Raw genomic sequence first — 17,936 nt, forward strand, 5'->3', positions numbered from 1 at the left:
CGGAAGAGATGTGGAGCAGGTCAACTAAAATATTTTGTTTGAAATGCCTAATGGGAATTCGACACCCCCAAAGACTTTTATTCCAGCTTTCTGTGTTACTCATTAGGCCTGCCAGGGTCTATCTTGGTGTAGCAGGTGAGTGTATCCTTGCTGGTGTCATTGCTGGAGATAGCGATTCCCAAATCAGGGAGTAACAGAGGTGCTCAGAGGGGAAAGGGAAATGTGAGAGACCGCATAAGAGCTAAACATACCTTGGAAATGTGAGTGCACAAAACAAGCTGGGACTTAACTCTCTGAGGTTTTTGCTCGGGTAGTATAGCTTCAGCTTGTCACGTACACGGACAGGGAGCCAGGCTGGTTTACCAGAAACTGCTGGTAGAGTATTTTGGTAAGTGACACCTTCACTGAAGTCTCACTCGGTGTTTCACTTTCATTTTGTTTCGTTTTTAAAAAAGTCTTAAGAAAGAATATTTGTCATTTAGCAGTCTCCTTTAATATGGAACAAAAAAACCCTGCATACAATGCCTTGTAGACAAAGAATGTAGTGACTTTTCCAGCAAATATGAGTTTTGTTTGTGAAATTAAATCTGAAGATAGAGAAAAGATGCTTAGGAGGGGCACATGGGCAGCAAGTAGTATTTTGAAGCAGGCTACTGATGGCAGTAACTGTTACAATTCTCTCTGCACAAAGCCACACAGGACAGTTTCTGTGACACTTTGCTCTGGAACTGCAGGCTTCACCAGCACACGGAACTGACACACTTTTCTGTGACTGTTTGAAAAGGACCAGGGGATCAAAAATTCCCCGCTGTGAGGTCATTTCAGGTTGCTGGATTATTTGTTGTTGCTGTTGATGATATTTCTGTTTTTCATTTGGACACATTTGGCAAGCGTCCCGTAGGCTGGAAGTGATGTGAAGCAAACCACACAGTAGGCTGTTCCAGAGCAAGGGTGAAAGCTGTGCGCTTGCCATGCACTGAAGAATCTTATTGCTCTCCATTGTCTTCTGACCTGTCCGTCTTAACAATTTAATGGTCTTGGGTGATTTTTCTTGCCGACCAAATTAAAAATACCGCTCAGATTAATAATCAAGTATTGGAGTACCTTTCAGGTGGTATATTGTAACCTCAGTCTTTCTGCCTAGCCTTACTTACTTCACATCCTTGCCTCTGCTTGAAACAAATGCCGGAACTGCTTGCTGTCTAATCCACAAGTTCAGAGAGCACTGACTTGCCTGGTTCCAAACCACCTTCAGTCCATACAAGGCTCCTTATCTGAGATCAGGTTTTGCTGTAGCTGTTAGTGATGACTGTTGGCTCTGGCTGAACTGCTGTGGCTCAGAGCTTTCTTAATAACTGGTATCTGTGCACTGAAAGCAAGAGATGTCTGAGCAGACTTCTGATTGCACTACTCCGAGACAAAGACTTAACGCCTAAGCCTCTGTCTGATAGCATAGTTTAGTTTCAAAGATCTTAGGTCAGATTTTATGTTTAAGAAAACACTCTAATACTGTTTCTGTTCTTTGACCTCTGTTTTTTCCTTCTAGCACCAAGAATTTGAGCAGATATTTTAGAAAAGCCAAGGACAGGCTGGGATCTTTCTGTCAGGGTCAGATGAGAACCTGGCTTTTATCCGGCTACGGCACTTGGGTGTTGCTTGTCTCAGACTGAAGAGCGATACAGTCCTAACTAGAGCTGATGGGAAAAAACATTGACAAAACTTCTCTTTTATGTTTTAAGTGCTTTGTAACTAGAATTACAGGATACCATGGAAATATTTGAGAATGCCACAGAATGTTTCTGAGGGCTGTGGTAAGAGTTTTGGGGACCTGCTATGAAGTCCAGCTCACTTGAAAAATTCACCTGCTATAAAAGAAGCTTATGTTCAAGCTTTTCCTCCAAGAGAATTTATTTTTAGACTTTGAAACTTCACTTTATTTATTTATTAATTTTGCGGAATGTATAGTTTTCCACTCTGCTATGCTCCTATTTCTGGCATTAGCTTATCAATACATTAACAAGACCATGCAGTCAGTTCAGATCAAGTTCAGGTATTTGTTCCTGATCAGCAATACTGGATGTTCAGAAGTTTGTCCTCCTTTCTTGCGTTCCTCCTGTTGATGACTGGATACACTTATGTGTTATGTGAGAGGGCAGGTGGGATAATTTAGTGATTTTTTTTTTTTGACCATATGTCTGAATGCTCAGACTTAGGCAGGTTCTGCTCTCTCACAGGATCAGCTTCCTGTAACTACCAGTGAAGTTTATGATGCTGTAGCAGATTTCTGGAAGCCTTGGCTAACTGATGAAGCAATCAATACCTTCAGAAAAGGTAAAATATGCCAGCAAAGCATTGTAAAGCCAGGGCTTAGAGAACTAATGTTTCTCTAAATCAGTCACATTTGTTTAGCTGTCTCCTAGGATGAATCAGCACAATGCTTCTCCTGGAAGAAGCTACTTGTCATTTTGAATACCAGTGCTTATCTGCAGGGTACATTTATCTGATGCAATAATTACTGCTTCTTGTAACATGTAGAGTATTACTGGCTTTGTACCAATGCATGTGAAATACCTTCTTGCCTGCAAGACCTTGCAATACTTTTTAGACAAAAGCATGTGATGCATGAGAAGATTTAAATTTGGTTGTAAAAAAATCGATGAAACGTTGTTTCTGGTTTGATACTAGATATATTTCAGAGCATATTGAGTAGGCACATACATGTTCAAGTTATGGTAGCACGTTGTCTCGGTGATTATACTGTTAATTGCATCATATTTATGTCCAATTTACTGTATTGGGAGAATATTGATATCCTAATTAGGATTTTTCTTTTTAGCAAAGGATTGAAAAGTTCAACCCAGTTTCCAATCCACTCAGACATTAGGGATTTGGCGGTTTAATTTGTGGTTTTGTGTCCTGAAGGAGAAGGAGCTCTGGGTAGGATGGCAAGTAGAAACTCTGACAGGAAAAATAAAACTCAGAGGGGGATGGCTCCACTGAAGTCCATCAGCTATGAAATTGCACCCATTGAAGAAGCTCTGTATGCCACTGAGAGATCTAGGAGCTTGGATTGAAGGACGTGATCTTTACTCTTTATATTCCAGCCTGAAGTTAAATGGCTTTCAAAGTACACGACTACTAAACTCAAACCGGTCTTCCTGGAGGAGCCTATGTGTTTGTAGTATTTAAAGAAATGTGGACTTTTTAACAGTTACTGCATCTCTTGGTGTGGAAGAAATGCCATAGGGCATTTCTTGTGTGTCAGTTGGATAATTGCATGCAAAAACTGTCAAATAAACACAAAGGCAATTGCAGGCAAGAATTCATTAAAAATCCAGTGTCAACTTATACTAAAACATTGTGAAAAACAGATTCTGAAGATGCTCCTTTGTGATAAGGTGATGCATGGCTTCCATAACCATGCCATATTCTGTTTTATCAGAAAGAGTAAGGCTGCATATTTTGTCAGTGCTGTACTTTCATTCTAAAGTTGTGTTTTGAAGCCTTTCACTTTTCAGATGATGTTGGTCTTATTTTCACAGGTGGCTTCTACACACAGCTGTTTGAATCCAGTGATAGCTCTCGGTCACTCAGGATAATCAGTCTGAACACAAATTTATATTACAGCCCCAACAGTGTAACTGTGAATATCACTGACCCAGCCAACCAGTTTGCCTGGCTGGAGGGAATACTGGAAACCTCTTCGCAAAAGAAGGAGAAGGTAGGGGCTCTGAGCAGAACCCATCAGCATCATTTGTTAAGACTTTGAAAAGGAAAAATAAAGAACTAGAGACAATGACAATACCAACATGATTCTAGAAGGATATTCATGCTGCCAAAGTTAAAGCAAAAACGAAATTTCATTTTTTTAATAATTCTTCCTTGAATGTGCACTTTATGCCACAACAATTCATAAAATAGTTGAACGTGGTTTCACGAATTACACAGCAAAATACCTTTTCTTTCCTAATATGTAAAATACTGTAGAAGCCAGAATAAGAATACTTAATCCTTCCAGTTTGGTTTCTGACTTTTTTTTTCTCACAGCCTTTAATTTTAAACTGTGTACCCTTGGCCTGAGACACAAGCTAGCATATTTCATTTGCATTTTTATGTAACTGCAACTATCAAAAATAGAAATTAGAAAGGAGTTTGTCAACCACAAAACTCAGCCAAGCTGCAGCAATTGCTATGATTTGAGTGTTATAATAAATTGTCCTGTAATACTTGGGTTTTGAAGTGAGGTTATAAATTGTTTGCTCATGTTCGATCGATTGGTGTGGGGATTGGATTATCATCTGACCAGAAGAAGTGTTTAATTTGAGTCACGTTTACATTTTGCTGTGGTGGTGTAATTTAAAAAAGATCTTATATTAGAGTTGTGAGAGGGGGGAGATTTCCTTTCCTCATAAAACCCTGCAGTATATTAGCTGGTGTGTGGAGTGGGAACCAAGTCTTGACCTCAGACAGAAGGGTTTTAACCAGTTCTTCTGTGTTTCTGGTGACCCTCTGATCATGCAGGCTCTGTAATATTCTAAATAACATGCCAAATCGTAAGTCTTGCCCTAGTGACTTATTTTTTCATTTGAAATAATCGATAAAATTTTGCTTTGGTGTAAAGTCACACATAGATTTAGTGTATCTTTTCCCAGAAATTCCAGAAAATACTGCATTCACAAAAAACCCCTATTTATTTATTCTCATTATGAATTTAAACATTTTTACTGTTTGTATTTTGTATAACAAAACTGCCGTGATTTATAGCTTTCCAAATGCCATTTCTAAGATAGCATTATTATGAAATTGTGGTAACCATTTCAAAGTTACAGCTGAAAGTGTAATTTGTAAATTCAGGTGCTAATTGTCCTCTCTGTATCTGATTCCTTAGGTATATATAATAGGCCATGTACCAGTAGGATACTTGCCATTTGCCAGGAATACTACAGCTATCAGGGAGTATTACAATGAGAGACTGGTCAAGATTTTTCGCAAATACAGTAGTGTTATTGCGGGGCAGTTTTTCGGACATACACACAGAGATAGTATCATGGTCCTCCTGGATGAAGAAGGTAATGATGCTCGTTGAATCCTGCATCTTTTCTTTCTTGATTAAAAGCAAATTATTACTTTCTTGCATGTTCTTGCTAGTCAGCCTCTGTTACAAGTAATTGAAAGAGGAAATTGGGAAATACCACTATTTATCTACAAGAGTTCAAGCCTGACACTCTCCCAGTTTTTTTCCAAAGAGAACCTTGCAAGGCAGACTGTCTTTTTTGTGGTGAAGTCAGAAGAGTCTCTCCAAGCTTCCTATTTTTTTTTAATGAATGCTTATGCCTAGACAAGAATTTCTAGTCTTTCCTTTCCACTCTCTCAGTGACATGGGCAAATTATACGAGCCAGTTGCTATTGTGTAATGTGTCAAAGGGAATGTTCTCAGGCCAACTAGACATGCTCTATGTTCTTGTGTTTCCTGCATCATTACTGTGCCTCTCTGCTGAGTTCCCTGCTGCTTCAAAGTTAATTAAGATAAGGGTAAGCAGGAGGCAGGGGAAAGAAAGTCTCTGCCTGTTGCATCTCTTAGATCAGCTAATTTCCCTTCAAGAAAAGCACCCAGGTTTGAAAATTTTGTTTATTGCTTTGAAGTCCCTTCCTTTTAAGCATGGGCATGGCCGTATGGAGCACTCAGACACCTCTAACAGATCTCTAATGAATGACTGGTTAAGTATTTGTGTCTGTCCCATAGAGCAGTGAGAAGTTCGTTGTTTTGGTTTATGTAAAATACCCAAATTGGAGGCCCAAATTGTCTCTTTATTAGTGTTTTATGTGAACTCATAAAAGCAATGCCCAAAATGCTGACTGTGGTAACAGTATTCTAAATAATTTAACTTTCTGCAGAGCATTATAATGGAGTTAATCACCAGTAAAAAGGAATCCAGCCCTAGTGAGGGCACTGGCTTTTTATATTTCTTAAATGGTATTCAGAGCAGTCTTATACCTACGTATTTTTGTACTCCATCTCATTTGTGTATGAAACCATCACCTCTACTGCAAATTTCACTGAGGACAGACTGATCTTGGTTACTTGTTATTACTGTTTGCGTGTGCAAGTAACTGCTTCCAAATTGTATTCATTTTGCATCTTTTGACAAAATCTATACAGTGAAATTGCATGTAGCTAAATACCACTTGTGTTTATCTGTACAGTTTTAGGCTGTCTTCCATTCATTCCATTTTCCTCTTGAGAAAACTCAGAGAATTCTAGATAAACGTAATACTGTAGCCAACATCAGTGTACTGAGATACAGAGCTCAGTTTTATCTTCTCCAGAAGAATATACTGATCTCCAAGCTTTCAAATCTTCTTATTATATGTGGAGACTGACCTTGTGGTTTCACTGCTATGATGTTCTCAGGGAAAGGAATAGTAAGGGCTTCCTTTTTTGTTCCACAGAGGAGCTCTTGATACACTTACATGCATATTCTCTCTAATTAAAACAAAGGTACATCCTCATGTTTCAGTTGCTGTAAAGATCAGTGTTCACACACTAGGTGCTGGGCTAATCCAGATGAGTGGAGTCAGAGTCAGGTGATGATACCCTGTTGTTTCTAATATCATCATAAATACATTAATCAACATGTGAAATACAGCATGGAGACAGCAACTAGAGGTTTTAAATATTTCTTCAGTGGAAATATGCAAAATTCAGAGACTTTACATACAGGCAGGACCATTTTGGCAGGTAGTCAAATTGGTCGGAAGCCTCTAGAATAATAACTGGTGCACAGTGGAATGTGTGCTCTGGTATTTTAAACAGATTTTGGTCTGTCCAGTGGGAGAATAGAAGGAGTTCACGGTGATACAGCTAATCTAGGGGAAAAAAATGCTAACGTACCTAAGCCTAAAATGTCACTCTGGGTCTTGCTGTGTTGGTTCTCTCCAAAAACATTGTTTGTTTTGAGAAATAAATGATTGAAAGGAAACTGTTTCCTGACCTTCCCTGTTCCTGCAGGAAAGCCAGTAAATTCCTTGTTTGTGGCACCTGCCGTAACCCCAGTGAAGAATGTGTTGCAATTGGAGTCCAATAACCCTGGTGTCAGATTTTATCAATATGATCTTCTTGACTACAGCTTGCTGGTAGGTAAAGGTTTTAGAGCATTGTTTAATGTCATTAAAATTTACAGCGAGATGCCAGCCTTTTTAGTGTTACGGCTATTGTTGGAACTTTGGTGCTTACTCTTATTTTTCTTCCCGGGCAAAGGAAAGGAAATTTGAAAGAGAACTTGGTCGGTCTTTCTGAGCCTGCAGCACTACCCACTACTTCTTGTTTTCTATGGAATATTCTTATGATGTAGAATCAAAGACAGTCAGAAGTTTTCTGGGAGGAATCCTAAACTACCTGCAGGAGCTCTGCAGCTGTTAAAAAGGTCCACCTAAATCCCGGGCTAGTTAATGTACCAATGTTCTTTGCAGGTGATGGCCCTGGCTTTGGGATGCAGTCCATGAAATTCTTCTAAAGGGTGTAGAAGACCAGATCAGAAAAGCACTTCAAACCATGTGATGTCATTTGTAATCATGCATCTTCCCTTACAGAGTTTATACTTTCTATAGGAAATTATAGATAATTTATAAGGAAAAAAGTAGAATACTTCTATTCTGTAGTCTCATGTGTGCTTTTGGAGATAAAGTGAATCCTGCATAATTATTTTGTCTCTAAATGACTCGAATATTCTCTCTGTAAATTCAGGGTAAAATCTTGACCTCGGTGAGTTCAGGGACAATGCATCCTGCAGATTGACCGGGACTGGGGTTTTTCTCTGGAGACCTGTGCTAATTCAGGCTGCTCCTTTCTTGTGCAGATTTCACTCCTGCATCTCCATCTCTCCCTTTTCTCTCAAATTCTCTCTGGACCATTCTTTTTCTGTCCATTCTGCCCCTCAACAGTGGCTGCAGAAAAGAAACTTATGGTTCTCCCCCTTTTGCCCCATTCCGAAAGCAAACATGAGGCTAGATAGTTTGCGGTTTGCACAGGAAAGACCTCTAACACTGCCACTGCTGCTTTTTGTGGCTCCTTTTTCTGCTCCTCCCCATCCCCCTACAGCATTGCAAGTACCAGCTTTGGGTGTAAGCCCAGCTCTTGGGGTGGGACATGACCTTCTATTCAGTTGTGAATAACGAGGAGTGACAGCTTCCTAATCAATATATCGCTCTGGAGACTTAATGAAGCAGGGAAGAAAGCAATACAGCTGTGCCTATTTTTTTCTTTCTTTAACTGTAGGATCTTTGGCAGTTTTACTTGGACCTCAGAGACGCCAACAAGAAAAATGAATCAAACTGGAAATTAGAATACATCCTGACCAAAGCTTATGGTGTTGAAGATTTGAAGCCAGAAAGCCTATATGAAATGGCCAAGCAGTTTTCTGTGCCACACAGCACACTGTTTGAGCAGTATTACAGTAACTTCATTGTGAGTTATGACAAAACCATTGTCTGTGAAGAAGGGTGCAAGACCTGCCAAATATGTGCTATCCAGTATTTGGATTACTCCTCATACACAGATTGTATCAATCGGGAAGAAAAGTGGAGATGAAGTCTCTGTGCCATTTATGCTGATACTGACTTTAGCCTGTGATTTAAAGTACCGGCTCATCCTTTCACTCAGACACTGACATGCTGACAGGGAACCTATGGGACTTTGCTGAATTTCAGGGGAGCAGTAAATCTCCCTAGATATTTCATCTTGTAAACGTGTTTTCCTTCCACATCTAAATAAAAGTTTATTTGGCGTGTAATAGTGGCCAGATGTTTCAAGTGTCCCGTACCCTCTGTAACCGCATATGGGAATAGAAGTTACTCAGCCAGTTCTTTGGAAATCCAGGTCTCTTCTCTCAGGGTGTGTAAACATAGGCAATGCCATTTCAGGCATGAGATTTGTATGGGGGCAGGTTTCAACCATCTGCTGTCACAGTTTGCAAAGCCCACATTTGCTGGGACTGGAATGCAGTTATGTTGTTGATGTGATGCCAGTATTAGGTATCTCCCTGTGCCAAGTTTCCTTTTCCTTCTTAAAACCTTAAACCCACCTCTGCCTAATGGCATATTGTGATGACAGCAAGGAAATCACTTAATGGAACACAAACCTCCATCCTGTAAATAACGCTTTTTTTTTTCAGAATGCATGTGTTTGCCCAGCACTAAGTGCTTTTTTCTAATGGTAGAGTTGTGTATGTTGGCACTGCTATCAAGCAGCCTCCTGGTGTGAGATTCTGCGGCAGACCATAAATCAGGTTTAAATGGATCAACATCACTAGCGTGAGACAGCATGTGCGTTCTCTGTGCAGCACAGGTGTGCAGCTGTCATGGTGTTTGTCAGGCTTCTTTCTTCATGGACCAATTCCAGTACTTAATGTGAAGATTATCACATGTGTGAATTTACAATTGCCTAGACTGCTTCTTCCTCTTCTTGTGATTAAATGTGTGCACAGGTTGGTAATACTAAGAAGGCCGTTTATCTAGTATGTGTAACCAAGAAGGACCTTTTCCCATTTTTCTGTCACACAAAGATCTGTACTTTTGGAACCTTTGGTCACTACCATACAGATTCTACTCTAGATAATACTGTTCTAGAGTACTTGGAGCTGCAGAAGTGGTTATGAGACAAAGCCAACTGCTAACTGTTTATTTTCCTGAGATTAAAGTCTTCACAGTAGCTGTTGAAGAACTTTATGGTTTTGTTTTCACCTAAGCTTGAAATATTTAGCAGAATATTCCCAGACATGTTTTCTAAGTCTGTAGCATTCCCAGCTACAGATGCAGATACCTCAGATCTGTCATGCATAAATCATCCACAGAGGAAATGGTTGGTTTGTTACCAACCATTTTGCATTCAGAAGCAAATCCTCCAGTGGCACTAATGTTTAGAAATGCCATTAATAAAGCACAGTAGGCAGTCCTGTATTTTAAATTCTGTGCTTGGAGAGGGTCTGGTGGGCATGTAAACTCTTCAGAGCTGCCCTGGCTGATCTCAGATGTGTCTGGATATGCAAATAACCTGAATTAACATGGGCTCTGTACAGATGTGACTCTGAGGAAGTACTGGAAAGTTTCAGTGCTGAAAGCTGATGATTCCCTCAGTTTTGGATGTGCTTCCTGATTGCGTCTCTCATGGGTATGTTCATTAAAAAATGCCTGTGTTACCAATATCTGTCTCCAAGGGCAAGCAAGCAAAGTTGTGGGTGGATAGCGTAAGGGCACTTGCAGCTGATAGAATAGCTGAGCTTCCTTTGATTTGCCAGCTGGGTTTTGTTCAATCCAGTCTTGTGCTTTGAACAACTGTCTCTGTTCTTATACTGGTTTGTTTCTGTAAGTTCTGCGACTAGTTTAAGCTTAATCCTACAAGACATCCCAGAAACACTGTAAAATTGTCTAGTTGTATTCTTCCACTAAGGACTTACACAAATGTCTGAATAGCAAGATGTGATCCAGACTACTTTTTTTAAATCTGGACTTCAGTTGAAGCCAAGAGTTGGGTGGCATCAGCCAAGGAGGTTGTTTTTATTTCAGCCAGAGGGATATATCCACCAGGGTTACATTTAGCCAGGGTGTATCCACTAAGACAGACCCTGTTATGCAGGTTAGCATTCTCTGCTTCTCCTGTAGGTAACTGTACTCATGAAAGTGCAAGCATAACCGGCCAAGAAAGATCCAGGAGTATGTTTAACTGCATCATCTTGCTACTCAGACATAAACCAAGGAGAGAGTTTCTAGGAATGATACACTGTAAAAAATAAGATAAATCACATGAACAGCTTAGATGCTTAGATGGCACCTGGGTGTAAGAAGAAATAGAGGGCAGCCATGGTATTTTTGTTTCAGGATCCTGCTTTATTCCTTTATGGATCTGGGAATGTTCTAGAGGTAAGTTGTCCTTTCGTGACAGAAGATTTTTTAAGGAATCATGGAAAACACCAGAGAGGCATGACCTAATAAAGTTGCTGACTCCTGTATACAAGATTTCCCCTTTCACTCGTCATGTGATATTTTGTGGCCTCATCTTGAATGAAGGAAGGAGGAATATTTGTAAGGCCATATTTGACAGAAAGACAAATTACTCCACCTAGTGGAGTAAAAAGCTTTTCATTTATCTACAGTTAAATGCCAGGGGTATACATAGAGTAATTTCTGAAATATTCTAGGATTTAACTTGTAGTTTTTGAAGGTAAGTAGGTTTTGAAGGAAGTACTGCTACTTGTAGTAGCAGTAGTTCCAGGTAGCACACTTTCTCTGGGTATTAAGTGGTTGCTGGCTCCTAGAGGCCATGTCACTTGATGGATCTTAAGCTCTACTTTAAGTGCAGGTCTCATCCCACATCCGGGGAAGAACTGGAGGTTGTGGAAGGGATCCTGAGAGTCCAAATCAGCTAGCCAGCAGAAGAGGAATGTGATGGAAACTAAAGATCTATCCCTAAGCAGGCTGGTGCCTCTTTCCAATTAGTTTTTGTGCTTTAATTCTCTCCTGGAGTTAACTGCTTGAGCTTATGTCTACGTTAACAGGTACTGCAGCCTGATAGGAGGTGCCTTCTTTAACAGGAGAGTTGTGCTGAGGAGCTATTGTGACTGCTGTGCATTTCATCAGCATCTGGAATATGTTAGATAGACCCTTGAAGTGCAGCTGCCAGCTGTGTTGCATCTGAAATAGCACTCTGCAATAGGAGTAAAAGCACGGGAAGGGGGGGACGAGCAGTAAACTCCATTCAGAGGTGTGCTCCTGATCCAAACTAAAGTGAAGGTGCATTCAGAAGCCATCATTAATTGCTTTAGATTGGGGCACTCAGTAGTGTCTGGGTGTGATGTCATGATTTCTGTTGTTTTTCACTTGGCAGCCTGAAGAAATGGAAATGATGAGGAGATGGGCAGTGAGTGAATATATTAGTAAAATTGAAGTGATGAACTTAAGTTGTCCAAAGACAGAAAGAGATAACTAAGTATATGTAGTCCCTTGTGGTCCATTTCCTGCGTGGAGAAATGATGAGCATGTAGCATCTTCAAAGGTAAGTGTCTAGTGTAAGTTCCCTCTATGGAAACAGCAGTGTCAAGAAGGTGAGTTGTTACATCTTGCTAAGAATAAAACCTCTTGGCAGTCCCTCTCATGCCCTTTCAAGAGGAGCTGTGACAATGTCAATAAAGAACAGGGCTTTAACTGTCTAAACAAGATTAGTTGCTTTCCTTCCTTATTTTCCAAAAGCTGAAAGCTCTTATCTGCTTACTGCTACGGCTTTCAACAAGAAAATACTGCTTTACATAATTCACTTGTCATCTGTCAGCCCCAGCTTTCTTGTTCCGCTGGAGGAACATCCAGCCTAGGCATGCTACCAGTTTTGTTATTTGCTGGTCTGCGAAGGAGCCTAGTGTAAAATGACTGTTGTTTTCATACTGTGTGTGAAATATCACAACTGTAGTAATTCAAAGAAAACACAGAGAAAAAACAACCAACAATACGAACCATCATATGTGGGCTTCTTAGTTTCTGATGGTGGTGGGAAAGGCAAAGGCACTGTAGTGAATGAACATTGCTGGTGTGCTGCTGAATACTGTACATGAGTTCCTGTGAAAGCAGGTATCAGCAGCGCGATCACAAGTAGGGTGGAATATGCCGGAGGTGGATGACTGAAATCATAACAAAGAGTCACTTAAAAATAAAAATGTTGAAAATGAAACTGCTGGAAATGTGGCAAACCCCAGCCCCAGGCACCCAGTGAAGCAGTGGAAAGAGTACTGAAGTCCTTACAGATGTGGCCAGTTTACAACTTTCCAACAGCAACTAACGTTGCCTTCTGAGGGAGAGCTGTGTTGAAAGACTGTCTAGGAAATTCCCTCTATTATCTGCATTTCTATTGAGTTGGGATGTGAACCTACCTGTCAAATGTGTTACAGCTAGTTACTAAAATATTCCTCCATCATGTCTTCCAGCTCGCATTGGGTAAGAGAACTGGACACTGTTCTCCTACCTTATAAACTCAACATTGGATTTTAAAGCAGCTGGTCAGACATCAGCAATAATTGAGCTGGAGAAGTTTCAAATGTGAAGCTCGCCAAAACAAGTTTTTTGCATCCTGAAAAGCATCCTGAGATTTCAGTATTTCCCACTGGAATAAAACCAAGACCTTGGTGAGGTTTTAGGCAGGGAGGTAAGCAAAGTGAGGGTTTACACCTGAGCCTGCCACCTTCCCCCTCTCCCCCCTAACAACTTGCTGTGCTTCTGTTGTGGTGTTGACTATGCTTCCTCCTTCTACCCTGGAACTGAACGACTTTCTAAATTAAAACTTCATTTGAACTGTTACATTTATATTACAAAATTCTGATACTGACAGAGCATTTTCCGGTGAAAACTGTTAAGCAGTTCTCAAGAACATCTCTCACATGCTGTAAAGTTTGACATGTTGACTATGCAACACAGTACATGCCAATGGGTACATTGCAGGAGCCTTTTTGTCCTGTGCTGTCTAGGATTTTTGATAGCTCATGTGGGTCAGCTGGTCAGCTGGTCAAAACTGACTGGAGCACTGAAATTAGTGAAGTGATGAATAAAGTAATGAATAATCCTACTTAAAATTCAGGAATGAGCTTTCAAAAATACCTAAAAAATACTTCACTGTGATATAACGGAGGCCCACCTGAACCTGAACAAACAGGCTCAGGTAGCAGGAGTAGAGTAGCTCTATCAGCGTAGTGCTTTTCCTGGAATAATTCCCCCTGGAGCCCAGAGTGACGTGATAACACAGCTATCCTGCTTCCCCTTCCCAGCTGCCCTGGATGTTTGTTACCTTTGTATAGGATTGATTTATGGCAGGTAAATGCATACCGAGAGACTTCAGCGTACAAACCCAAATTAAGTGTGCTCTCAGATCTTCTGGTCTGATCTTTGTTGGCTATAGTTGAACAACCCTAATACAGTGTTTCTAGGGAGGAGGGGCATTCTGCATCTTGTGGATTTTGGAGTTTACAAGACAATATAGAAATACCTGAGGTTGCTAAAAGATGGCCCTTTTCCTAGGCTCTTGTGTAAATGCATTGAGCCCAAAATCTCCAGTGTTCGTTCTAGCAGGATCTTCCTTCTAGTGGGGGTGGTGATAAAAGCCTTTAGTTCTGTAGTTCAAAATACATGCAGAAAGACTCTTCTTTCAGGTGGGTAGGGTACCTTAAAACTCTTGCGTGTTGCTCTGGCTTTGTTTATGCCTTACGAAGTGGGAAGCATCCATTTGATGTACTTTGAGAAACCAACTTCTAATTTTTTGTTTATTGGACATTTCAGTCAGAACTGGTCCCATATATTAGATTATTTCACACCTATGAAAACTGCCATCTGCCACAAAGCACTTTTAAACCAGTTGAAACTTGAGACTTTGGTAAAATATCCTGTTAAAAGATTCTGATGTTGTTGCAGCTGATAGCATTGAAGTGTGCATTTTACCCAGCCTTGATTGAGACACTGCAAAGAACATTTAACATCCTGTCCCAGGAGGAGGGGATATTTGATGTTGGTTTTACATCAACCTAGCTGAAACCTTCCAACTTTTCTAACAGACTTTGTTGATAGCTAACAAGAGCTAAGCTGTCTGTTCTCAAGTCTCCTCATTTGATTTTTTGTTTTGGGGTTTTTTTGTTTATTTGTTTTAAATCTAAATGGAAGTATTTATGCAGAGCTTGAAATTCTAGACAGGCATGGGATTTTGCTCAGAATAATTGCCAGTGTACAATGGAGGACTTTTCTATAGGATTTTTTGTGTTTCTCCCCTCTTCCAGTCCCCCTGGCCAAAGCAAATTTCTGCTCTGCGATGTCAAAAAACCATAGCAACTATCTTGTGACAGAGCTGAGAAGGTTTTGTTCTGCAGAGGACTCATTAATCACTTCTATTGCCCCCAGCCCCCAGTCCCATCCAGTGCAATTCTGGGAATTTTTTGCTGAAAACTTGTATGGGTGAAGCAGTCGCCTCACAGTGACCCACGGGGGAAGCGGAGTGTGTCACTCATAGCATGTGTGGCCGTGGGAGTCTCTAGGGATGGATGGAGGAATTTCTTTAACCAGGAAACAGGAGTTTTCTCTGCAGTCCCATTGGGGGAAACAGGAGCAGGAGCAGGGGATTTGCCTGGGGAGCGGGTCAGAGGCAGGCTGGTGGAGCAGCTGGGGAGAGCAGAACACGTTTATGGGTTCATCAGGGCATGTGTCCAAGAGGTTTTCTGTCGCGTGTGGGCACTGGAGCTGGAGACCTGCTGGTTGCTCTGTGGATGCCTCTGCTCTTTGCGGTCACACAAGCTCCCTGCTCTCAGCAGCTAGCTGGGCGGCCAGCACCTCTCGCCTCAGCCCATCCCTCTACTCAGGATTTTTAAGTTACTCCTCTAAGGCCCAGTGTTCCTCCCTGTCATTGAATCATATTTCCTCTCTTATTTAGCTGCTAAATGTCAGCTGTCACTTGTTGGTTTTTTGTGTAGTATCAGTTCGAATTAAGTTTCCAGTGGAGTCCATCACTGGGAATATGCCAGCAATTAAGCTGCAATCCATCAAGAGAGTCAAAAAGTTTACACTTGCTCCATTTACTTACTCAACCCATAAGACCTCCCAGCTACAGCAGAAATCCAGCCCACTGGAGTTTGTGTTCTTGACTATATTAGCTGCCTGTGACACAAACAGCACCTCAAAGAATTTTGGGATCTTAGAGTCTGGAAAAATGAATATTTAGGAAATCTGAACATGGCTCTTCCTGTATCCTGATTGTCAGTATTTATCCCAGATACACAAACAGAACAGAAGGTATTTCTATACCCAAATCATATTTTCTGGTTTTGTATAATTATACAGAAAAGCAATTGCTGTGTGATGAGTTGGGTAGAGGCAAAAGTGGTTGGTTTGCATGGAAGAGGGGTGGCCCTCAGCTCCCTCTGTCTTCTAGAGAGCTGTTTGGATGGAAAATAGGATCCCACCTTACCTAATGATGTATGTAAGCATGCCAGTGCTTCTCAATGCCTCCGAGAGGATGTTTTCCCACAGAAATTTGCATATCTGACCTAGTGCTGTCTTTGCATCTTTACACCATGTTTTGCCACGACTTCCCTTCACAGGACAAAGATGGCATTAACAGTCGGGGCCTCACAGTATGCCGTTCCTTTGCAGATACGCTGATTCCCTTGTGAGGCCCCTAGCTGCATTCAGGATCTCTTTGCTTGGCTTTCCCTCCCGAAGCAGAGCTAAGCTATTTGCGAGAGACCCTGCCCCTTCGCCTCTAAGCTGGGGTAAGTCATATCGTAACCAGGGGAGGTGAAAAAATCGTGCTTCGGCTGCAGTTAGATGGCTGTTACTGTATTGCTGCTACACAAAACCTCACAATAGGTTCTTTTGGACTGTGTCTCTGCTATCTCTCTTCTTAAGTTTGTTTTCAGGTGATAATTTTTTCTAACCCTTTGTATGTGTGTAGGCAGGGCAACAGACCCAGTGCCCTGTCCTTACATTGCGAAGGGTTTAGCTCTGTGCAGTGTATTGAATGTCCAGCTTCAACAGTCATCTTCACACACTTCCTTTGCATAGACCTAAAAAACCACCTTCCGGGTTATGCCAGAGGATGGAGGTTTTAGCCTCTTGTTAGAAACCTGATTGCAGAAATTTTGTTTTGTTCACATGTATGAACAGCGGGAGTGTACTGAGGACATAGTTCCTGGAAAAGAAAGCAAGGTGTGGTGAAAAAGGTGAATTAACTAGTGCTAATTAGTCAGATTGGCACCTAGGTTGGCATGCTTAGATCTGGTGCAACTCCAGTGAGATCAGGATGAAGTCTGCATCATTTCAACCAGGGTGTGAGAAAGCAAATAATACGTAGACTGCAAACTATGTTTTCCATTTGTTAGGGTGAAGAAAAGACTTCACATATATGCCAAATGTAGAACTAGAAATAGCAATTTTATTTTAAACTTTTTCATTTTGTAATTAGACAGGTCCTATACTCGTTACATTCATTGCTTCAGTGCCTGCCATTGTGGTTTTTAGCGTCTGGCCAACTTTTATTTCAAGACCATCCTGTTATTTTTGTCTGTCCAAACTTAGTGAGACTTTGTCAGCTATTGGCATGCAAAATTATAAACCACTCGCATTTAGTGCTTAGGAAATAGATTCTAAACTTCGTATATAATCTATGCAATACATGTAAAATTGTGAAAAATTCCTTCTCTTTTCCTGTGCAGGTGTCTGGGTGCTCAGAATCAGGAAGAATTTCAGTTTCCCTGTTAGTAATTATCTGATCTCACTTTTTTACTTTATTCTGTCATCATCCCCCTCTCAGTTATGAATTACTGGACTTATGGAGAAGGCACACTCTTCGTTTTGTTGAAGGTTGTAAAATATTCACTAGAATCACAGCAGAATTTGTCCTGCTGCTGGCAGAAAACAGCTCCATAAACAATGTGCTCCTTTGTTTGCTCAAAGCATAGTAACAAACGGATTATGTGTAACAGCCATCTATAGGGCTTTTATTTCATCTCCATTCAAGCTCTGCATGTTTTGCACCGCTTTTAATGAGGCTGCCTGAACTATGGTAACCCCGTGGCACATTTGTAAGCAAGAGATATTGGATGAATCAGCCCCTTCCAGGACTGCATTATGAGGTGAACTGCTTTCATTACAGGATTTATTTTATAGGTGGTGGTCTTCAGCTAGACAGGCAGTGCTTATCTGCTCTGTAAGGCCAAGTTCAGGATCTGCATGAATGTGAATCTGCTTTCCCACAGCCCAGTCCCCGCTTGTTGCGTGGAGACACAAACTTTTTTTGTGCATGCTGCCTTCTTTGCTCCCTTTCTACTTCAGACTCATACTGGAATGATTGATAGTCCTTTATAAAATACTCCATAAAGATCTAATTTAACTTCCCCATCAGCATGAAAGCTTGAGTCCTACCC

The 17,936-nt window shown here is 41.0% G+C and overlaps 1 protein-coding gene across 1 annotated transcript in view; it reads left to right on the top strand.

Annotated features, from left to right (window-relative positions):
• The window catches only part of SMPDL3A (sphingomyelin phosphodiesterase, acid-like 3A), a gene marked incomplete at its 5' end in the record, with an annotated part of 11,428 nt that extends 2,657 nt beyond the window's left edge, over positions 1–8,771 (top strand). The window contains 5 exons of the mRNA XM_010144572.1: positions 2,235–2,331; positions 3,543–3,721; positions 4,889–5,069; positions 7,010–7,134; positions 8,276–8,771. Of these exons, the coding sequence (XP_010142874.1) occupies positions 2,235–2,331; positions 3,543–3,721; positions 4,889–5,069; positions 7,010–7,134; positions 8,276–8,587 (894 nt within the window). The remainder of the gene's footprint in view (positions 1–2,234; positions 2,332–3,542; positions 3,722–4,888; positions 5,070–7,009; positions 7,135–8,275) is intronic.
• Positions 8,772–17,936: the final 9,165 nt, after the last annotated feature.

Source organism: Buceros rhinoceros, unplaced genomic scaffold (genome assembly GCF_000710305.1).
Source record: "Buceros rhinoceros silvestris isolate BGI_N320 unplaced genomic scaffold, ASM71030v1 scaffold16051, whole genome shotgun sequence".
NCBI classification, from domain to species: Eukaryota; Metazoa; Chordata; class Aves; order Bucerotiformes; family Bucerotidae; genus Buceros; species Buceros rhinoceros.